General features: G+C 37.6%; 1 protein-coding gene across 1 annotated transcript in view; it reads right to left on the reverse strand.

Annotated features, from left to right (window-relative positions):
- Positions 1-2,846: 2,846 nt before the first annotated feature.
- Positions 2,847-23,132, reverse strand: part of MOXD1 (monooxygenase DBH like 1) — a 50,587-nt gene continuing 30,301 nt past the window's right edge. The window contains exons 5-12 of the mRNA XM_023924621.2: positions 20,370-20,549; positions 17,993-18,095; positions 15,177-15,343; positions 13,563-13,754; positions 10,834-10,893; positions 8,951-9,093; positions 5,996-6,164; positions 2,847-3,334 (exon numbers count right to left, since the gene is read on the reverse strand). Of these exons, the coding sequence (XP_023780389.2) occupies positions 3,170-3,334; positions 5,996-6,164; positions 8,951-9,093; positions 10,834-10,893; positions 13,563-13,754; positions 15,177-15,343; positions 17,993-18,095; positions 20,370-20,549 (1,179 nt within the window). The 3' untranslated portion in view covers positions 2,847-3,169. The remainder of the gene's footprint in view (positions 3,335-5,995; positions 6,165-8,950; positions 9,094-10,833; positions 10,894-13,562; positions 13,755-15,176; positions 15,344-17,992; positions 18,096-20,369; positions 20,550-23,132) is intronic.

The following is a 23,132-nucleotide window of genomic DNA, read 5'->3' on the forward strand; positions in this document are numbered from 1 at the left end:
CAGAATGGGATTTTCAGCACCTATTGGAGAATGCAACCCACTGAATATTTAAACCCACTAAAACATTTATGTATTTAGCTTTTCACTAGAAACTTTTAGCACATTTTTTCACACAAAGAAAAGCATGAATGACATAATTGTTAAAATAACACATTATGCATAGTCATTTTTGGGCTCATCATCTACAAGTCATAGATTTTCCAGTGTAGACACATCTCCTCCTCCACCATGGTTTGCTTGATAATAGTATTTACTGTATATGCTTTTATATACAACTATTATGAATGCTTTGGGTAGAAACACAAAGAACATATGCTTTACTAGAGCTCAGTGATGAGAAAAAACCACAGAGATTTGTGTCTGAGAGCTTTTTCATGTGCAGTGTGACTAGGTGTGTGCTTGCCATGTTTTTTCTTCAGTGACATAGAATTAGCTTGTGGCATTTCTCGCTTTTATCCTTGTTTGGATTCTCAACAATTTCAGACTGTTCTTTTTATTTGTTTTCTGGATTTAAGTTGCTTTAATAATGTGCTCACATCTGTCTTGGATTCTTTTATTTTGAAATATCCCGGAACTGTATCACCGCTTTCTCTTTTATTAACTTGTGAAGCAAAAATTTCCCTTCCATTCCTCCAGAAATCATAAAACACTTGTGGGTTAAACAAAAATGAGTGTTTAGTGTATATGACAGGTCTGTCTGAAATGCTGGCAGCTATCTCTCACAGACATCCTTTCTGAGCTGGCTCAGCTTTACATCATCTTGTGCCATACTGGATGGCAAGAACACTCATCTGTTCACGTGTTCCTAGGATGGGTGCTCACAGAGAGGAAATCCCTGTAAACTGCATCAAATCAGAGAACAGACAGAATGGAAAATAACCCTAGATCTGCTTTATATTTGTTGCAAGTCAAGTCAACCTAGGATGGATGCCAGTAGTAGCAAATGAGACACAACACTGCAAGTGAAAGGTTCCCTGTCCAACACAAAAGCTCTTTTCTCATTTCATTCCCTGTTATTTTTCCCCTTGCTCCCTGAAGAAAAGCTGTTAAAATATGCCCACCTTAGGGATGGGTTTGAGCATAAGAAAGGCCAAGGTCCCTGCTGACTGCTGTTATAATAGGAGACATCCTAGACTCCATGACATCTTAGATGGAGGATGCCTCTCACTTTCTCACATTCAGAACGGATCTGCACAAATAATCAGAAGATCTTTCTGCCTATAATTCACCATGACTACCTTTTGTTTTTTGTTTTCAATTCTATTTGGGAAAACAAAACAGAAGAATGGCTGCTGGAAGGAAGAAGACACCTACATAGTTACATTTCTTTGTTGAAACTTCAGGAGTTTAATCCCCCACAAAAATGCTGTTTGGCATACACTATTTCCTTACCTTATCCAGGACCAGAAGGGAGAATGACAGAATATATCGCTTGTCCAGGTATATTTAGGGCAACAACAATGGTAAAGAATTTTCACATGCAGGAGTTTTTCCCAGCCAAGTAGGGATACAGCATCAGGAGGATAAAGCAAGCTCTGTGAACTTGTATCTTCATGGCTCATTTTAAGCTCCCTTTATGCATTAGTTGTCTATTGAGACTTTTATAGCTCCTAGAAAATTAACCTATCCTTGATTGAATCTTTCATCTCTACTTGAGACATTAGCTCCTTCAGCACCTCTCTCCTGTCACATATCGCACGCACTGTAATTTTGGCTACATGCAGAGGAGCCCTACTAGCTCTGTGATGCTTTCCTTCTCACTTCTCAAATTCAGAGAATACAGATCCAAAAGCCTCTCCCTGCCTTCCTTCTCATGTGGTATTCCTTTTCATAAAATAGCCTGCCCTCCTTAAGAGGAGGACTTGCACAGAGAGCTGGTATCAATTGTTCAGTCAATGAACAAAAATGGGCAGAAAACCATTTTATCTCAGCTCAGGGTTTGGATCTGCTCTGGGCTCACCACACCACACAGAAGTGCTCAATGACATAAAAAGCACATAGCAAAGGCTGTGTGTAACGAAGTCTACAGAGGTTGGTTGTAAAGCATGTGTTGCAGTGATCAGGGAAGCACTCTCAGCATCAAGACTAACTTAACCACACTCCAGAAATGTTTATGCAATGCTAAAAAAATTATAGCTTACTGTAACTGCAGTGTGGCTACAAAAATTAACTTTTTTTTTAGATGTTCAAAGTCCTTTTCTACTGTGTGACATAATTTCACTGGGGAGCAATAAATCGTGTCTCTTTCAGGAATCTTTCCTACCCAATACCATCTGAGTTGAAAAGTCGATTTCCAAGTATAAATAAAACATTGTACATATGAGATGGAAAGACCAGCAGTTTGGTCTATTGCAATGCTCAGAGTGTGCTAACAATAGCTCTTGGCAGGCTCAGTTCCCTGTGCGTGCCAGAGCCTAAATGTGAGATAAATCTCTATTGCTCCTGCTGTCCAGGTCAAATATAGAAAAGGAGTGTCTACTTCTCACCAAAGATTTATTCACTTTGCAAATATCTTAAGACAGAAGGAACACCCTGAACTACCTAGGATTGAGAAAAAGAAATGCCAACCAAGCCAAAGAACTTGTACAGGATTCATTATAGGGAAATTTGGGGTTCTGCCTGTGTTTTCGTCCCTTTAAGACTCACAGCTCCCATGTGTCAGGAACTGAGATGGTTTTGCACTGTGTTGCTTCCAGGAATGTCTCCTGAATGAATCCTTCCCACAGCTTTATGGCACACGTCAGCCAGACATGCCCAAATACATGTTTTCAAGGCCTGTCCATACAGCATTACTTTCATTACCTGCAGATATCACGAACAAATAATACAACACAGACTGGGCTGAATGTGGTTAACTAAGTTGCTTTTAGTTTATTAATTTTACCCATATACATAGACAACTTTGAAAGCATCACGTGAAAGAGGCAAGACAAAGTATAAGAAAGTGGTACAGGAAAATATTTCATTATGCAATGTGTCAGTGTACCTACTGTATTTCATACATATTTTACATTGAAAACAAAAAACCCCACAGTTTCCAGAGGATGTACACTTTTTTTTGCTCCAACAAATTTAGTTCATTAATAAGTAAAAAAATAAATCTACAATAGCAACAGTGCAAACACATCAGAACTTGTGTGGCATACAGAACACAGATGAATAAAAATTATTATACAAAGGGCCCAGTGTTTCCTATGGTACTGGCTGTGATGTATGCAATACACAAGAGGGTAAGGAATAAACTGCAACTTAAACAGGAAGATGAACTGCATATTACTGGCTCTGCCTTGTATGGTCGCTCTATTTCAGGAGGTAAAGCTGTCATGCCTTGGATCTGAAATTAAAATAACAAAAAATTATCAGAGCTTTGTCACATAAGATTAGAAAACTCATTTTGCTCTCAAGATAATTGACAGCTTGCCTGATAACATATTGATAGTTTTGTACTTGGGTTGTGACTCTCATTGTGGAAACATCAAGCTCAGTAAAAATATGAATATACTGCATGCCAAATGATCAGCCAGTGTGCATATCCAACGTTCTCAGCTTGAGAGCAGCAGTACACACTGGCATCCTCTCCAGTAAAGCAAGGCTAGACTTTGGTTGGTTGATTTGAATACTTTGCTTTGTAGGGCTGTTTGGCAGGTTTGGTTGTTGTTTTCACCCTTCTGTCAAGTAAGAAGGAAAGTTGGCAGTGTCACTCTACTATGGATATATAGGATGATATTTGAATGCATTCATTTCTGTGTGCAAGGCTCACACTTGCACGTACAAAACAGCTGAAACTGTGTACACGTTGTTCTGTGGAACCACAGAATGGCTGTGGTTAAAAGGGATCTCTGGAGGTCATCTGGTCCCATGTCTCTGCTCAAGCAATGTCACATACAGCAGTGTCATATTGCTATATACTGAGCATTTTTCACCCCTCCCGTAGAACTCAGTGCAAGTTTATGGGATTTGATGTAACTACATGTTTGCTATGGTTTTGACATGAAATTAGAGACATTTATGTACACTGCTCAGCTTGCTTTTCCTAAATTTATACCCTACATGTTAAAAAAAAATAAGCTCCGCAGAAAGCTCCTGGGCACATTTTTGAAAGTTTGAATGCCCACCTGTACAGCATATGCTTGCTTTGGGGATTTCATCTATGTTGCTATTATTCTGTACTGTAGAAAGAAACTCCAACTGAATACTGACTTAATCTTAGCAAACACAACACAAAATAAAATTTTGTGAAGGATTTATAGAAGGATTAAAGTATTTTTGACTCAGTTCCTCTGCTTCAATTTTTTTCAGTCTTGTAACAACTCAGGGATTGTTTGGCCATTCAGGTTAAATCTGTTACTGATTTTGATGAGGATGGTCATTGAAGTGTAATATCACTAATAAGTGAAAGGAAAGGAAGGACTCCTAATCTTAGCTTTGAAGAATATGCCCATGTCATTTGAAAAAGGAAACTGTGATTAAGGAAGAGCTAAGAACTCCCGGTTCCACTGAGATCACTCTTTGACTACATTCTTTAAGTTATGAGTATTGTTCCTTCATCCTGTAAGATAAAGAGGAACAGCATTTTCCAGAAAGTATACCATTAAAAAAACCTCAGTCTATCTCCTCTTGATAGAATTTCTGTGCTTTTCATCATCTTAACTTGTCCTCTGATAAATAAGCAGTGAAAGGGTGGCGACTACTACTAGCCAGCAGCTGTAAAGGTCAAGAAGTTTAACTAAAACTGGTGAACAGTCACTGGCACTGTCTGCCTACAACTACTTTTCACAAGAGGTCCACAATGGGACAAATAATACTAGAAAATAACAGAACCTCTTCTATTACTTATAGCACACAGTATTCCTGTGACGTCCACCGGGCGGAACAGTCTGACGTGCTGGAAAAACCCAAGAGCATTGCTGCAGGAGGGGCAATTTCTTCACCATCTGAAAGGATTGTGTGACATGCTATGAGGAAGCATGAGCTACCTTCTAGGGTGAGAGAATGAGGCAGAAATCCTTTCCTAGGAAGTACTTAGTAGTATCCCATAGCAGCTCTGCTACACTGGACTGGAATCACAATAGGAAATAAGCTGGTACAATGAGACTGCCTCTCATTCTGAGCAGAAAATCACAAAAAAGTAAGAGCCTTGAATTTGAAGTCTGTAAAGGAATTCAAGGGGGATTACATATTTTTAAGCTTTGCTTTCAGGGATGATATTACATGCACTAGCCATTCTTTATAAATATACATCAACATTAAAGATAACAACATGTCTCAGCAGTGTTCTGGTAAAATACCAATAGATATTTAGAATAAATAATTTATTGTGGGATTGGTTTTTTATCTCATAAGTTTTTTCATCAAGACGATAGGGAAAGTGGAAGACAAAATCCTACTAAACTGCACAAAGGGAACAGACTATCCAACTTTGTTTTTCTGGCCCAGTATAGACAATTCTAGGACCATTAAAAAAGCAAGACTTATGGAAGAGCATTCATGCAACTTTAGGTTGTCTAGATGCCTAAGTTAAGAAGGTATATTCTTGAGGCTCCATTATGCAGTCAATAAGCTTCCCCTAGAAGGTGTCTCAGAGAGGAAAACTGATTTAGGGATTTTGAATCATCCATGGCAAGACCTTAACATAAGTCCCTGACCATGGAGGTAGCCAAGGCAGAGTACCTTCCTGGCATGGTTACCAAACCTGGATACACATGGCTGCTCTCTGATAAGTCCCAGACACACTGAAAGACTCCATCCTCCTATTACTGATCCCAAATGCTGATTAAAGCTCCAACTTTTCTATTAATTTTAAAAGCTTCTGGAACTCAAGTTAGGTGAAAGTGCTGGTAGAACATTCTCATCATTTGTTATTGTATATAAAGGAAATATAGCTGTGTAAACATCCTGAAGATGTATAATCAGATATTTATTCAGATGCACTGAAAAACAGTAAATCAAATTAGTTCCATGGCATCATTGTCTCCTTTTCAACACACAGACTTACCGACCATTCAGCATTATCTGTTTTTGAACATCTCACGTTCACAGGTAGTTTAAGCACAAGTTGATTATAGGACAGACCCTCTGATTTGGACCATTTGAATTTGTTCATTGCATCCATAAAAGACAGGTTTTTATATTGCTTAGGACTCTTGATAATGAAAGGCCAAGTCCTAAAGGAAAAGAAACAATTAGATTTTAAAAAATAGATAAAAACTATTAAGTTGAAATGAATGAGGATAACTTTTGGAGAATCTACTCAGAAAAATAAATGCACTACTACTATGTATATTATGCCTAGCTCACATTCTCAACTAAGTTCTCTTCTACTGAAAACTGATGCAGTTTAATTGATTTTGACAGACTTATGGAAGGCTGTCAGCAGTCAAGGCTAGTACTTGCTGCCAGATGCTTTTAGAAATGCAGGACTTCAAGAGTTACATTGCTCTTCTCTGATCTACAAACCGAATGCGCAAGCAATACAAAGCAGATCTTAGGTGTAACTTCTCATCAAAACCAAACCAAAAGAAAGCCACACCCTCTCCTAGGTTTGGCAGGCCAGGTTGACAAGAAACCTTTGACATTAGAAAGCTGCTTCCAGACAGCTCTGCCGAGCTCAGGTCAAAACTGAGCCTAGCACAATTTTGCTCTGTTATGTTGGCAGCAGATAATAACTGGTGTTGTGGACACTCCCTTTGGCATATTCCTGCAAGCTGGCTGCAAGGGCACTTCTGGCCAGGGGTGGTTAGACACCTGTTGAGCTGCTCTGAAAGATCTATCTGCCCAAGTGTGGGAATTGTTCTCATGAACAAACGGGGACAATCTTCTTGAAAGACCACCAGCTATTCACCAGTCTTCACAGAAGTAATCATGAACGCCGTTTATTTCTATTATTAACACACCTTTTATAGGGTTCTACAGGGTCTGCGGGCAGAGCAAGCTACTATTGGCTATTACACACAAGTTAACATTCTTATCCTTGTACACATGAATATTGTTTTGCTTTACTCTCTCTTCTGCAGGCAAGTTTCAAGGATTTTAGCCCTTAATATTACGACTTATTCCAGAGGCTGGTTTGTGCAGACAGGCTTTTACTAATATATCGTGCCCCCCATCTGCTAAAAAACTCTCTATACAATCTCATTTCCCACCAGCTGAAAACATAGAAAGGGAAGAAATGAGATTTCATGTCTTTCATTTAGTAAAGAAAACTAAAAAAAAGTAAGAAATAAAAATTTTAAAAAAACCCAAACAAAACAAAACAACACACCCAAAAAACCAACAAACCTTTTCCATTGTTTCAGCTTTCTCTTTGTTTGACTTTGCTGAGATGAAGGGAAATGACATGGGGGATGTATCAAACTTACAAACACAAAGTCAATACAGCTAGTGGAAGAACAAAAGTATCTAAAACTTTATCAAGTAACCTAATTAATACTGTGATTGGAGCATGAGTTATCTTTTCAGAACACTTTAGACAGATCTGTGTTATCATGCAGTTGGGTGTCTCCCACTTGCTTTGCCTATGCCAGAGTTCTGCTCCACTCAACATCTAGGCACAGAAGCTGTAATTTTAACCAAGTATTTTGGTACTTAGGCCACTACTGTGGCCCAATTCCTTTCATATCTGCTCCTCATGATTTAAACCATTGTCTGTGTCACCAGACAGAGGAAAAATGTTTTAAAGTGAGCCACAATGCCTTGATCCTACTCCCAGTTTGCATTTGTGTGTAAGTCAAGAGAGACTTTGGAAGAGCCAGTGAAGCAATTCTAGTGTTAGACTGACACAAGAGAGATGAGGATCAGGTCATATATCCTTAGGCTGACAGAGTTTAATGAAACAAGAATTGTGGATTAGGTCATAAATACTAGAGGCATTAATAATCTCCTCTTCTAATTACTATTCCATTTGTGGCAGACAGTCTGCATACTTACTCTATTCAGAATATCTTTATTTCCCCAGGCCAAATGTGCATTTTTTCCTTAAATACAGTTATCATGAATGAACTCTCAAGAGAGCATACATTTGTTAGAATATTTTCTTTCTAAGCTCAGAAAGACTCTTTTAGACAGGACTAATTTAGAAACTCTGTTCTCCCTGTACTAAAAGAGGTTTTAAATGGGAATAGTGTGGAAAATTATGTAGACATTGATTGCACTGTAACTTCCTTCAAACTCTTCTTCCTTGAATATAGATTTCAGAACTAAGACCACTAAACTTGTGTGTCAAATTATTTTGCAATAATAGCTTCATATGGTTTGTTAAGATAAACTGTATAAGCAAAGACCACTTTTAAAATTTGTGATGACACACTATTAGTCTATCCATTTGATTTTAAAATGTTATTATTACCATAGTTTAGTGCAACTAACAATACAAGTGTAATTCACCTTTCACCACAAAATGTGCCTTCAACTTTTTATTGTTTCATTATTTTTCTGCATTTCATTCATTTGGGAACTTTCCACTTTTGACTGTTCTCACTGTTTACAATCTTCTGTTGAGGTGCTTTAATTTTAAGCACTAAAAGGAACATATTTTTGTCATCAGAATTCCTGTCAACAAATCTACCCAGGGAAATTCAGTAACTATGCTCACTAACTCCTCTTCAAAATTATTTCTCTATATATGAAACATTGATATGTTTTAATAAATTGACAGATTTAAAATATTGATATATAGACTTTTTACAGATGTGTGTGGTGAAAAAAAACAACAAAATAATGTGAACAGTATTATTTCTTTAAAAAAAGAAACTGCTTTTCTATCAGAAGAAAAAAAGATGCAAAATAATTTGGCAGGAGTAATAGCAGCACAGCATATTGACCAAAAAAGCAGCATGAGTGACCATGTTTCTTTTGTTTCTACCAGAAAGAAAGAAAAGTTGTAGAAAAACGATACAAGAACCCCACAGACAGAAGCAGAGGTGATGCACATATTCATAAACATTTTACATACCTGACTGGTCTATAGATTTCCTTAACGCCAATGAACTGGAGCTGCTCCATTATATCTGGAATACTCGCACAGCGGGTGAGGTTGATTCTCGGGTAATAGAGCAGATATGACAGGCACATTTCATTCCTGGTGCTCAGACCACCCTGAAAATGGGATTTTTCTTTAATCAGGGTAGCACTGGAATCCCACAGATTAAATCACTGATTAGCATTTAGATGCTAATGAAAGGTGTATCAGGAGGCCCAAACTGACAAGTTTATCTTGTACATGAGGTTATTAGGTAGCCAGAGGTTATTACATAATTAATTACAAAATACTCTGGAAGCTCAAGCAACAGATTTTAAGGTAAAAGGCATCAGAAAGAACAACTGTGAATAAAATAAGGCTCATATTATATTGAAGTTACTAACTTAAAAGTTCAGGTTTGCTTTCAGCTGTCCCCAAGGTACATTTCAGAAAAATGGAACAGATGAAGAAAAAATCTTGTAGGATAATTAATCTGTTTAATAAGACATTAAGCAAGCTTTGCCTAGTGAAATGGAGGTTGGACTGGAATATGAATCTATATGAACTGGGGTTCTAAGCATATATGCCAATAAAGAGCAAGAAGGAAAAGAATTATTTATGTTAACAGATGTTGACTCAAAAAAATGAGCATGCATTATAAAATCAGTAATTAGAATGACATTTCTAGAATTTCTAGAATTAGAATAACAGAAGAAACAGACTCTTAAACAGTCTTCCATTGAGAGCCATGGGGCAAACAAGTAACTTAATTTTAATCTTGGTAAACACGGACAAGATTATAAACGGCATGTTCCTAAATCCTGGATGGAAACGGTTTCACAAAGTCTCACAGAACCACGGAATAGTAATGGAGAAAACAAAATACATGAACCAAGAGTCAGTGTGGTTACCACACAGGAAAACAGGACAAAAACTCAAAAGCCCTCATTCTTGCTCTTTTGGTTTTCATTAAATAACTACTGCATGTGCCTACATGCAAGCCATGATTCAGGGAGAAGTATCCCCTTGCTCTCTGGACGCCAGAGAGAGTTCTTCCCTGCAAAACAGACACCTCTCAGGTCTCACTTCCCAGAGGTCTGGATCCAGCTGCTCCCCAGGAAGCAGAATTAGACCCTGGCAGAGGCAGCTGTATCTCTCCAATAGACATAGTGGGTTTGGCATCACTCTATGTGTTCCTAGCCAACTGGCACAGTCCAGCCCATGTCCAAGTAACCAAATTTGCTTAAGCTCCAAAACCCAGTGACTGCACTGCAATGGCCAGTGCCTGGTCTCCGTTAACCTATCAGGTTGCTTCTGGAAGACTGTGCACTGCCGTGTGCCAAACCAGAGCTGGACAGCCTTGGTAGGGTGGTTTCTCAATTCCTCTTCCCAACCCAAAGGACCTTCATTCTGCCTGGATTCTATGTTAGGCACAAAACTAAATAGTTGAGAAACATCCTGGTCACAGCTTATCTAAAAATCAATACATAAGAACTGGCGATTACAACTTCAGGGAGAAATGTGTAACAAGTTCATAAAAATAATTCATTAGAATATACAGAATTTTCATGTTAATACATGTTGTGAAGAAAGCACTCATTATACTAGAAAAGTTTGACTTAGAAGGATTTTTTATGAGCTGACCTGTTTACTTTTATAAATCAGCCATATGAATGCCTTATGTAAAAGGTCAGACTAAGATCACAATAGTTCAGATGACTTTAAAACCTAAGAATCTATGAAAGGAAAGACAACAAATAATTATGTGCACACAGGCATTAACAAGTAAATTCACTTTTTTAAAATAGTGTCCTATGAAAAAGGTTTTAGTCCCCAGTATTATCTGTACTATTTTGATCCACCAAAATATTGCTTACCCATGTCATGCGAATTCGGTCCACAGTACTGTAGTGGCATTCTGTGACTAAATTATCCCCCTGAAACACAAAATTTATGAAGTTCAGAGTTCTGAAGTTTATCAACACCAGCTTCAGGTAACCAGGGATGACAGCAAGCACTTAAGAAATAAATATGGTAGCAGTGGATATGACTTTTTGAAAGAGTGAAGGATTAGATAATTGCCATATGTCAAGGCCTTGGCACTCAGCATTCATATTATCCCAGATCCTCAGGGATCCCCCATGGATTTAAACAGAGTCTTATTAAGAGTGTTGTCTGGATTTCTTTTAAAATAGTAATAAAGGTGCCCAGTTATCATCCAATTTTCTGGAAAATTATATAGTAGACAACGTATACAAATGATTCTTGCTCCAAAACTCATCCAGATTTGGATTCATCCAGCTACTTTATCCAGACTAATTTACACTGCCAACTTCAATAGAAATATTTGGCAAATGAGGAAAATAAGGCTTTCCACATCACAAAAACAACTATATCTCTGCCAAGCCTGGGAGTAGAGGAGTGGCAGGCGAAGACTTCACTGCATTGACAGATATGTATGGGAAAGGCTTAATACTTACCTTCTCAAGCACATACAATTAACTTTTTGGTGTCTTGACAAACTGATCTACTATTTGGTAATATTTTCACTCCTTGTACCTAATCAAGTACAAATCTTAAAATCACCATGATAATCAAGTGGATTTTTTTTTTTTTTGTATCATCATCTTCCTTTATCAACCATTATACTTCTCTAAAAATAAGCAGATCACCCTTCAAAGGCTGAGAATTTCTCCTTTCCTACAGGCTGTTTCTCCAGATCAAGGCTAGCAGAATCTGTACTCCAGACTGCTGGAAGAAGGTGCGTCAGCCTCATGTCAGCCAAATGGAGACAGAGGTTTCTGAAGTAGCATGAACTGGCACAGAGTCACTGCTTCCAGTGGGAATATGCTGTTCCCGGCAGTGAGGTCTCTGGCTCTCATATCTCACAGACTGGATAACATTCACTAAAATTGTTCCTTCTGTGAGACTAGATCTGCTGCTTCCAAATGGAGAAGAGAGTGCTGCTATCTGAAGAAAAATAATCTGGACTCCACAAACTGAAAGAAGGATACACTCTTGGGAGAGCTTTAGAAAGAGAGAATAACAAGAACTTACATGAAAAATCATACTATTAGTTAATTGATTAAACCGTTCTCTGAATTACACCAGATGATGTATGTAAAGCTGCACTGGTAGTTTTGCATAAGATGAAAACAGTGAAAGGCATACAAGTGGTTCTCTTCAGAGAAAGAATTCCATCTTCTACTTTAGCTGGCTTTCTTGTCAAGTTGCTGTTACTATCAAATACCCTTTATAGCTTTTCTGTTGTTTATTCCCTTATGTTCTTGAATTTTAAGAAGCCTTTTGCTCTAATTGCATGGGTTTTCCTAAAAATATTACAGGCTTTCTCTGCAAACCTGTCATCTTCCACCACCCCTTCTCCTAAACCCTTCAACCTTCTTTCCTGAAGGAGGTAACACCAGTTTGTCTTTGAAGCCCCTAGTCTACAAGCAATTTGACTTCAAAGAGTAAATTCTGCACTTGAACGTCCAGGTTTTGCTGTAGAAATTAAACTATAAAGTTAGCATTTTAGCTTCTTGTCTTTAAAGTACAAATATCAAAGTCTCACAGCGTGGGGGAAGAGACATAAGAGAGAAAGTGGCTTGAAGAGAAGCCCCTGAAGTTTAAAAACATGGGGCTCCTGACCATACTTGAAGTTCAGTCATTCCAATGGCCTTTTCAGATCCATCTCCCTTAATGGTTTTAATTGTAAACAAATTCCATTTTTTGACATTTTGCATCTGTAAATTTAATAACATGCTTGTTCACATGCACTAGCACAAGCTACTCTGCTGGCCAGATCCGGAGCACCCTGATTTGGCAGCTCTAAAATTTCTGTCATCATGCCAAAACTTAAAAAAGATAATGGGTGGAACAAAAGAATGATAAAAAATTTTTAAATGAGTGACACACAAAAATATACAGACTCTTTTCATGCAATACCTATACATAACTACTGCTTAATAATATAATTGTAGTTGGAATATTTCTACAAGTTATGTTGCATTATTTTCAGGAACACAGTAGGTAGAGTTGTATGATATCTTCTTTCAAAGGGTTTTGTTTACTAGTGAAAGATCATGTGGAACATGAGCATGGGGTTTTACTCCCAACAACAAAAAGTGTGAAACAAACAGAAGACTTGGCTGACTTTTAAACATGTTTGTAAGTCTGGATACTTGCTCTGTGCAAATACTCAAGATATGCTACTTGGTCCCACAGCTCTGTAAAGCTATACGGTGGCATTTCCATTATTGGTCTTTCAAGATGGTAGCACCAGGCACATAAGGGATCTTCTAATCTGCTCTGTTCAAACATTTGTGATAGTTAAGTTCAAATCAAGTTATTAAGGATATCAAACATACCCAAAATAGCTCAATTTGGTGAACCAAGCCAGTTCTGTGGTGATTCATATGGATACTCCTGAGACAGTGAAACTTTAATGCATTAGTCACCCTGCAGTAAGTGGAAAATTTAACAGAACATGAAAGAATTCTATGATGCTGTGCTGAGAAATTCGGTAGCAAATTTGTCCTAAAGGTGAGAAAATTTTAGGCACATGATCTCTTAAACACTTTCAGTAGAAGAATTAAGAGTGTCGTACTGGCAAGATGGTTCTTTCCTCTTTCAGGTATTGAAACTCCTGGAAATTGAAGTCAAACTCGTCATCATAAGCAAGCAGCTTCTGCTCCTCGCCGTTGTGGAAGTGGCGCATCCTGATAGCTCTGCCAGCAAGGTGAGCATGGAGGAGTACTGCAAACACTTGAATCCCAGCAGGTCTCTCAGCCCCTAGAGCCTGGCCAAGAGAAACCAACACCATCAGTGCTCCCAAAGGCAAAGTAATGTAATGCAATGCCATCTACAAACAGAGTGAAAACACACTCACTAATGCATTTTGAATTCACTCAGTTTACTAAAAAAATGCAGCTGGGGGCAAAACCTGAACTGCAAGTGAAATTCAGGGTTTATGTACAAAAAAGGCTAGGGTTTTTTTCTGGGATTATTTTTTTTAACAAAAACATATTTTTATTCCTAATGCACACATTTTTAAAATGAAAATCAACTGGACTGCAATTAATTCTCAATAGTTTTAAGACTTTCAAGGGAATTGTACTAAAACCTGTGCATTATTTTGGTGCTAACGGCTGATACTAGTGAATGTGGATGTTTATTGTGAAAAGGAATTTCTATGCAGTTATGAATGATGCAAAGAGATGCACTTTAAATAGAGAAGCTGTAGTTCTAACATCCTATACTTTCCATCTTTAAATGAACTCATAGTGAAATACTGTAAGTTTACATCTAAAACTTTTTTCCAGGTCAAAAACATTTGCAAATCATTTCCAAATTGACACAAATCTGACATCACTCCCACTCTATCTTAGATCTGCTGATCTAAACTTTGCATTTAGTATGCTCAACTTTTAATTCTTGTTCAGAGCTCAAGGTAGAAATAATATGTAATCACAACAGCTTTCAAGAAAAGCCTTAGGGTCAGAAACCTCATGGAAATGGATTAATCAAGAGTTTTAAGGCTGAAAAATGCCAGGACAATACACAACATTTAACACCACCAAGAACAAATCTAAATTTTGTATCTAATTTGGCCTTCATTGTAAACCGTGTTACTAATTCAACTTTTCTCTATAAATGACAAAGTATATGGGAATATCCCATTATACAGTCACCACTGGTGACACCAATGGTGTCTATGTCAACAGATTTTAGACAACGCTTCCATTACCTGCAGAGATATATATAAGTTTTCTTAATGAAACCAAATACTTAATAAATGTTAAACCTGTTCAGGTCTTCAGTTTCTGTGGCTGAAGAATACTTTTCAGGCTCTCACTTCATCATTAGAAGCCTTTCACATATGCCCAGGTCTGAATTAATCTCAACTTTTTTTCTTTTTTTTTTTCTGGGCTAGCTATTCTGAATTATTAATAGCTTTGCCAGAGTATACTTACATATTGAACACAAAATTAAAACATTGCAATCTCAGTGTCGTCCATTATTACTCAAATAAGCAAAGCAGCCTGAGTAGTGAGCATGCCAAATACCCAGTTCAAAAAGACAACATTTTGGAAGACAACATGTACCACCAGATGCCTTTGCTCACATTTTAACTGTAACTATCAATCTTCTCAAGAAGTTCAAATAACTCTTCCAATTATTTCCATGAATGAAAACCAGTGGATTCAGGCAAGGGACATACCTCTTCCAGACATTCCAGTGTGCAGTGACCCTCTGACACAAATTCAGGCATGCCCGGTGGGATGTTGTGGAAGAGACTGACCCAAAGACCGGCTTCAATAACCCCAGCATCGTATTTTCTTAAAACTGGAGTATAAATTAGCCTCAAACCAGAGTTATCTATTAAGCCTGCAACAAAAGAACACAGTTAGCCACAGCTAAAAATCAGTTTTTAAAGGAGAAAAAAAAACCAAACCAAATTGCTTCATGTTTTTCATGCCATGTCATAAGTCTTCTACATGAAAATTAAGGAATCAACCTCAATAACATGTAAATTAGTCAAACCATATGCAGAAAGTGATTTTTTATCTTTACTATTTTCAAGCCACATGTTGTCTTCTAGTTGAGAATTTTATCTATTTCTTCATCTTGGGTCCTATCATTAATTATATTTTCCCTTTGCTTTGGATTTTCTGCTACATTACATCCTACCTGAGATGAAAAAATACATCCCTTTTACAATCTCTCCAATTAAGAGAGCATCAATTAAACATGAAAATTGCCTTAATTATCCCAGACTTGTAGAAAATACCCCCACCTTGAGAGAAGTAGACAAGAAAATTACAGAGTACTTTAATGTTTCCCTGACTCAAGGACTTAACTTGATCTCAAAAATTAGCCTGCTGTTTGGAACCTGTGTCAAAATAATACAAATCTATTTTGTTCACCCACATATGTTTAACCATATGTGTTTGTTTGTGCATCTATTAATAATTTATGTTGCCTTTATCATCTAAATGCTTAGAATACTTGTCCTCTATTAGTAATTTTTATTAGTTAAGATATACACAAAAAAAAGGATTATTTAGTGTTTGCACAGGAACTACATTCTGTCAGTTCACCTGTTCATTTATTAGTATTTTTGAATAGTAACTGAAATAATTTCAATTTTGAAAATGAAAAATGAAAAAAAACCCTATCAAATACTGCAGAGAAGGTAAGATGCTTCCCAGTGACCTATCTTCTGAGAAACAAAACAGACGTAGCAGTGCCTGAAGCCAAATTTTACATCAATATGATATCAACAGTCTATTTTAAGATAAGCAAATGGCAGGGGACTGCTACCCAGTCACTAAAATACCTAAGATGGAGTAGTTCATATAATTATTAAGGAACAAAGGAACTGTGCATAGCCAATTAAGAATGGTAATCAGGCACGTGACCATATGAATCACATTTAAGGTTATGCATCATGTCCCACAACATCCCAGCTTTAGCATTTGGGAATCCGTACTCATTCCCATCCCGGAGATATTTGTAAAACTTCATCAACTTGCATTTTTCCTTTGTAGTATTTCTGCTTCAGAAATAGTTAGATGTTGTAAACATCTAAATGTCAGCCATTCTTATGTACGGCATAACTCTGTTATGTTATGAATCAGAGTTTCTGATAAACAATCTCAAAAAAGGCCACATTTCAAATGAGAAGTGAATGTCAAGGACTACAAAACCAGAAACAGTGAAAACCATCCATGTTAAACTAAAAAATGTTTGAACTCCTCCTAACTGGGAGCCAAGAGTCACTACCAATCTGAGTCAGTTAGGAAAACATTACCCCAGGTCACAATGTGAGGCAAACAGTGCAGCCTCTCACTGCAAGACCCAAACTGGGAAAACGCAGGTGCCAAAACACACAAATGAAGGTGACCCAGTGGCAGGTTTGCTGTTGCGTCAGGAGAAATCATCGGACCCCATCTAAAGCAGATGGAGCACCCAGGTCTACCCTCTTGCAGTCCTGGCACAATCTTACACTGTATTTTGCCAGGGAGGAGGAAAAACATGACCTGGATTACAAACACCCTCCTATGTCTACGCTGTGTGAATTTCCCAGGTCTGTAGGGACTGTCCCAGCAAGGCAAAACTATTCCTATTGCTTAAAAGAAAACATTACTGATTTCCAGTTTTTCATCTGTGTTAGCTCAGCTAAACCAACATTATCAAACAGCACAGTCAATTAAAGCAAAATGATGGATTTAGTGACACAACCAAATCAGGCAGTTTTTCAGCATGTGACTTCCTGGGCTTTCATACACCATTTGATGAAAAAGCACACAATATCAAGGATGCAAATGAAGTTTACTGTATCTCACACACTGAAAGCACAGAGACAGTCACTAAATTCTAAAAAAATTAACATAATTAATTTAAAAGATGAAGATGGGAAATGACACTAACGTAGAATGCCATACCCCACAGAACAAATTTTATTTTAACACATGGGGGTGTAAAGAAAATTAGACAGTACACTATGCTGCATTGGATTTTACTCTGTTCATATGTAGCAACCACCACAATATTCTCATGTACAGTAGGTTAATAAACTTCTGTTTCAGAACAGAAAGTATCTTTCCCAAAGGCGTCTTCAAAGTCACCCTGATTTTCCTGGGATCCTTTGTTTCTTCCTTTTACTTCTTCTACATAGAAATTAAATTCAGGAAGAAGAATTTTAAAACACTATTATAAATTAATACCTTATCTTTTAAGATAAGCTTATTTTACCCAGTGAATGGTCTAGAAACCTGAGTCTATATTACTTCAGAAATTGCCCACAGTTCAGGTAGATGTTTATATAAGAAATACTAAAAAAAAAATAAAAAAATATAAAAATATTCAAGGGCAACAGGAAAAACACTGTGAACCAGGAGCTATGGAACTATTGATCAGAAAAAAATAACCCTCAGCTTTTTGTTTGCTGTTTGCTATGCAGTGCAGGGATGAGCACTTGTGTGTAGCGCATTTTCCAGTCCGGCACGTTTTAAAGCGTGTGAGGCTACAAACCTTCTGTGTATGATGGATTGTCATAATGCACCTCCATAAGGACGAACAGAGGGTCAGCTGCAGTGCCAATGGACAAGCCAACATGAGGAGGGTAGGTGAAGCCCTGGAAATCAATACACACAGAAATCAATGAAGTTAAGGTTTTTTTTGCCACAGTTAAGAGTTAATTTCTCTTTGTAAGTACATTGACTCCTTCTTGCAATGATGTGATCATATTAATAATGAAATTAACAAATATAACTTCTTTTACAGCTTTCTGAACATGGCATTGTGATGAAATGTACCTATTATGTATTCAATTATCTTAATAACTATGTCAATATAAAATACTAGATCATATGCTTCCCAGAGGACAAGGCTCTGAGCAAACTAGTCTAATCTCACCTCTGACCCTGCTTTGAGTAGGAGGCTGGATTAGAGACTTCCTGAGGTCCTTTCCAACCTGCATTATCCTGTGATCTTATGATTATTTATTCTGTTTGAGCAGAAAAGGAAAATTCCATTTTAAATTTATAAACATTGCATCATCAAGCACTTAGTCTGACAATAAAACCCTTATGAAGAAGTGAATCAACATCTTTAATGCTCCCAGCTTCTAAAAACAGTATTTCCAGGGAATACAGAGGTTGCATGTAATTAACTTGCTTTTTGTGCACAAGTAACTGTATTCTAAGTAAAATGGTTTGATGATCTTCATGGCTGTGTTTCCATTAGCTGGCCAATAGTGCAAAAGAAGTAGATCTGCATGGTGAAACACTTGTGCTGGACCCACTGTCCCCAAATGATGCTCCTCTGGACAAGTTCTGGTCATGTCCCATGCACTGAACCCCATTTATTGCTAAAGGTGCTGGGTTCATCCCTGCACGTTTATTTTAACTTCATCCCAGAGAGGCCTGTGAAAATTCTCAAACCATTCATGATAATGAACAAAGCTTTGTAAGTGGGGATAACTGGGAGATTTATTTCAAAAGCTCACTCCCCATTCAAACCAAAACACCAGTATCTCCTAAGTGAACTCATTTACCAAATTCACTTTAACTGGAATTAATCTGCACCGTTTTATAGTATATAGCTAATATTTTAATATGCAATTTGACATTCTAACTTCCTGAAATGTGCAATTTGAGATTCCAATTTTTTGATGCTTGATGAACATTAATGAATTAAATGTAGTATATAGTAAAAAATATTATCACCTTCATTCTACATAAGGGTAAACTAAAGTTAGTGAAATGGGTACTTGGGCAAACCTGAATGTAACCCAGATCTGTCAGATTCCTCTCTACAATCTTTAACTGGATCATCCTTGCAAAAACCTCCATAGGGCTTGTCAAATGATAACTTATTTATATGAGTTTTTAATTTCACTTAGATTAAGACAGTTGTAAGTACGAATACTAGGTCAGAGCATAGCTGATGGCAAAAATGCACAAAGCATACACCAGGGATAATGCTCATAGTGGATTAAACTTCTTTTGATGGGTCCATGTAACAACTCTTGCTTCCTCACACTGCAGCATTTGCAGATGGTTTTGGACTGCAGACTGGCAAATGAAGGTTCCAGAAAGTATCATCACCCCATCCCTCTATGCCCAAACCATCATTTGGGTGGGCACACAGTGAATCAAGGGCATAAAGAGCTGGGATTCTTTTGGCAGTCATGCTGTGTTATGTTAGCTGAAAGCATTATCTGTAGTCTAAATTAACATGAAAAAAGCTGCAGACACAGCCTGGGGTGAGCATGGTATCACAGCTTGTATTTTCTGTAGATATGCCCCACTGCCATAAGCAAAATGGTCTCTTTATGCTGGCTCTGCACTGACACAGGATCTCTCCTACACTGAAATTATGTTCCTTTGGACAGGTAGGAAACTTCAGAATGATATGCCTGAATGGGGCAACAGCAAAATCAGGTCCTGGTGAGGCACAACATTAATTAAATTTATGTATAACTTAATTCAGAAAGTTGTGCCTCTGTGTCTTTTATGAAGTCACCTACAGATTCTTTCTGTCATTATCCGCAGGTAGCAGATAGCGGTCATTGCTGGAGGCATGATATTTCCACATCAGATGGGAAAAGCTGATACAGTGACAGATTTCCATGCTCCAAAGCTATCTTTCTCCCCTAAGGCATTAACTCCCTCTCTACTATTTTCATTACTTTTGGGTTGTCACTCAGGATGACCACCACATTACATCCTTGAAAGGCCAAGAGGAGGTTGAGGATTTACTGCTGAAGCATTTAGGGACTGTGAACCCATACCCTTAAAAACAGGCAGATTAAGTAATCACTATTACACCAGGAAGAAATTTCATGATGATACACACCCTCACAAAGCCCCATTAATGAACCATGCTAGGCAGACATTCATCCTACCTCTCCTCCAATGGCCCAAGCAAAAATGACCGTCTCACAGGTAAGAAAAGAGTCTGGCATGTTGGGGTGGTAACACTCATGCCCATAGTCCAGAACACTGTCATTCAAATTGCTGCTGCACTGGTAGAGCAGGATATGGTGCACCAGGTTCTCGTGGCCTTTCTGGATCAATGGCTCAACCTATCAATGGTAAAAAGAAAACAAAAGAAAAAATGAAAACATATCTCAGTGTGACTATTTCAATGCAGATATGAAGACAGGACTAAAAATTCTACGACACTTTTATTTTAAAAGAGGAGACCTGATGTTAGATTGTACTCAGCTTGAGATGTCACCCCAACACTCTGCTAACTCAAGGAATGAAGTTCCCAAAATTTTCATTTCACCCAAGTGCATCAATGAGGGGCAGGGAAAAAATTCTGCATCTGGACAAAACCTGTTACAATTTTTCTTGTTCTCTTTTCTCCCATCCTGGTCTTGCACTGTCACTTTTCTTTCTCCCTGCCCAATCTTGTTTAGCCACATTCCATCAAGAGGGAGGATATAAACTACTCAAAGGTTTTCATCCCTGTTTCTGCCTCTTTTGTACTACTTGAAATTACAGCTACCCATAAATTCTGTATAGCTAGGGTGAGCCTAGAGGTATACCCCACATTCCTCTGCAGCTCAAAACGGACTTGCAAATTTTTTTGACATCTATGAGAAATTAGACATTTTTATTATGGTTTTTTTTTTAATCCACTCAATTGTAAATACTTTATTAACATGAAGTCATTCTCGAGAGGTTGGGTGCTTCAGCCTGTTTATGGCAGTGATGAGCTGGAGGGCTCTTAGTGGTGTCCCAGTGCCCCCAGTTGAATTAGACCGCAGAACTTCCACGTAGGCTAAAATTGTTTAATTTCCATGTAAGTGTTCACTCTCTGTTTGGATGGGTAATGTTAAATCATCTCTGTCAGAGATGATGTCCCTTGGGCAAATATGAATACTTCTGAAAATAATTATTTTGAATTTAAGAACAATCATATTCCACAAAATACCAGCTCTATAGAATACAGTATTAAAATGAAAGGAGTTCTTCCCTTGCTCCTGCTTTCAAAGATTTCATCCCATTCTGTCATACCTACCTTCAAGTTCAATAAGATAATGATTAATATTTTCACAAGAAAAGTAAAGCTTTGACAATGCAACTCTTAAGATGCAGGGTGCCAGGCAGTATTGCCTTTCAGCATTAGGAAAGAGGTTACTTTAAACAGGAAAAGAATATATATGCATCCTAAATTTGCATCCATTTCATTTTGCAAGCACATTGATGTGCTACTGGAGGACGAGAACATGGTAAGCAGGAGCAGTTTATTACATTATTAAAATATTGTCAACACAATTTCTCTCTCTGCATTTTGTTCAAACTGCTAGATCAATTACAAAAGAGGAAGGGCAGGAGGAAGCAGCCACTGTGCATCAAGGCCACGGTTGCTGACATGAATCTGCAAAGTACACTGAAATTTGGCTCATGGGGACTTCAGATGCTGCTGAGTACCTGCATGTCCACCCAAGAAGAGCACAACCCACTTCAATGAACTTAGAAACCAGTGGAAAGATGCCAATTGATTCAGATGCACCAAAGTTTTATTCTGGAGGCAAGACTGAAGTACTCCATAAGGGATCATCTGTACTGTTCTCAGTAATCCCCATTTTAGTTAGCATTATCATCATTGTGAATTACTGCACTACAGAAGTAAAAGGTATTTTTGAAGAAGATGAGTCAGTCTTCCCATGAAATAAGAATGTATTTCCCAATATATCAGACTGAATGACAAAGATTCAGAAATCCATTTCAGCTTGATGTTGCATCTTCCCTCTGCTCCATCACACACCTGCATATTTATCCAAGTACTGCAGAGCCCAAACACAGTCATAACATGGCAGCTTATAGATTAAATACCAAAATGTATCTCAAGAATTTTGAAGCTCTGATTACTGCATATGTTAGTCAAGGAAATGGTTATGGGAATATTATCCCTATATCCACCAGGAAAAAAGAGAACTTCTGTCCCAACTTGTGACAGTTCTGCCTTCTGCTACAGGATCCCAGCACCTGCTGTGCTTAAAATCACTACTTCAAAACCAGCTTCCCCTCAAACCATGGGACATCACCAAAATTAGAAACTCACATCCTGTCATTGGTTTTCAGTGTCACTTACCTAAACAATTACAGCACTTCAAAAAGCAGTTTTGTTTGGCTTTCTTAAGTGAAGAAAATAGAAACAAAAACTAGAACAAATCCTCACTCATCTTTACAGTGCATCTTGTAGGAAAACTTACATTCTTCAGATGCAGAAATAAATAATGAAAAGCAGCAGTGAAGTTATGCTTTTCACATGTTTTTACTACAACTTGATTAGAGAGAAATTTCTCTTTCCCCTTTTAAACAGCATATAAACAAGAAAGAAAGAAAATATTAGAGTGGTCAAAATTCTATTAAAATAATCTTAGAAAAATCTTATTAATACTGTATTGTTTCAAAATGTATGGAAATATTTCAATGGCTAGATCCCTAAGGCTCACAGCACTATTTCTAAATGAAACAAGAGAAGGAAGAGGGCCAGAGCCCTTAGACACTTCTCTGATCTGAAGAATAACTAACTGTATTTGCTTAGTAGAATAACTTCAGCAGAAAAGGAAATTTAAAAATACAGTCCATACTCTATTATAGTATTTAACTGGAGCAGGGGTATAAATGTGCCATTCTACATCCCAGGTGAG

The sequence above is a fragment of the Cyanistes caeruleus genome, chromosome 2, assembly GCF_971803275.1.
Source record: "Cyanistes caeruleus chromosome 2, bCyaCae1.hap1.1, whole genome shotgun sequence".
Classification (NCBI taxonomy): domain Eukaryota; kingdom Metazoa; phylum Chordata; class Aves; order Passeriformes; family Paridae; genus Cyanistes; species Cyanistes caeruleus.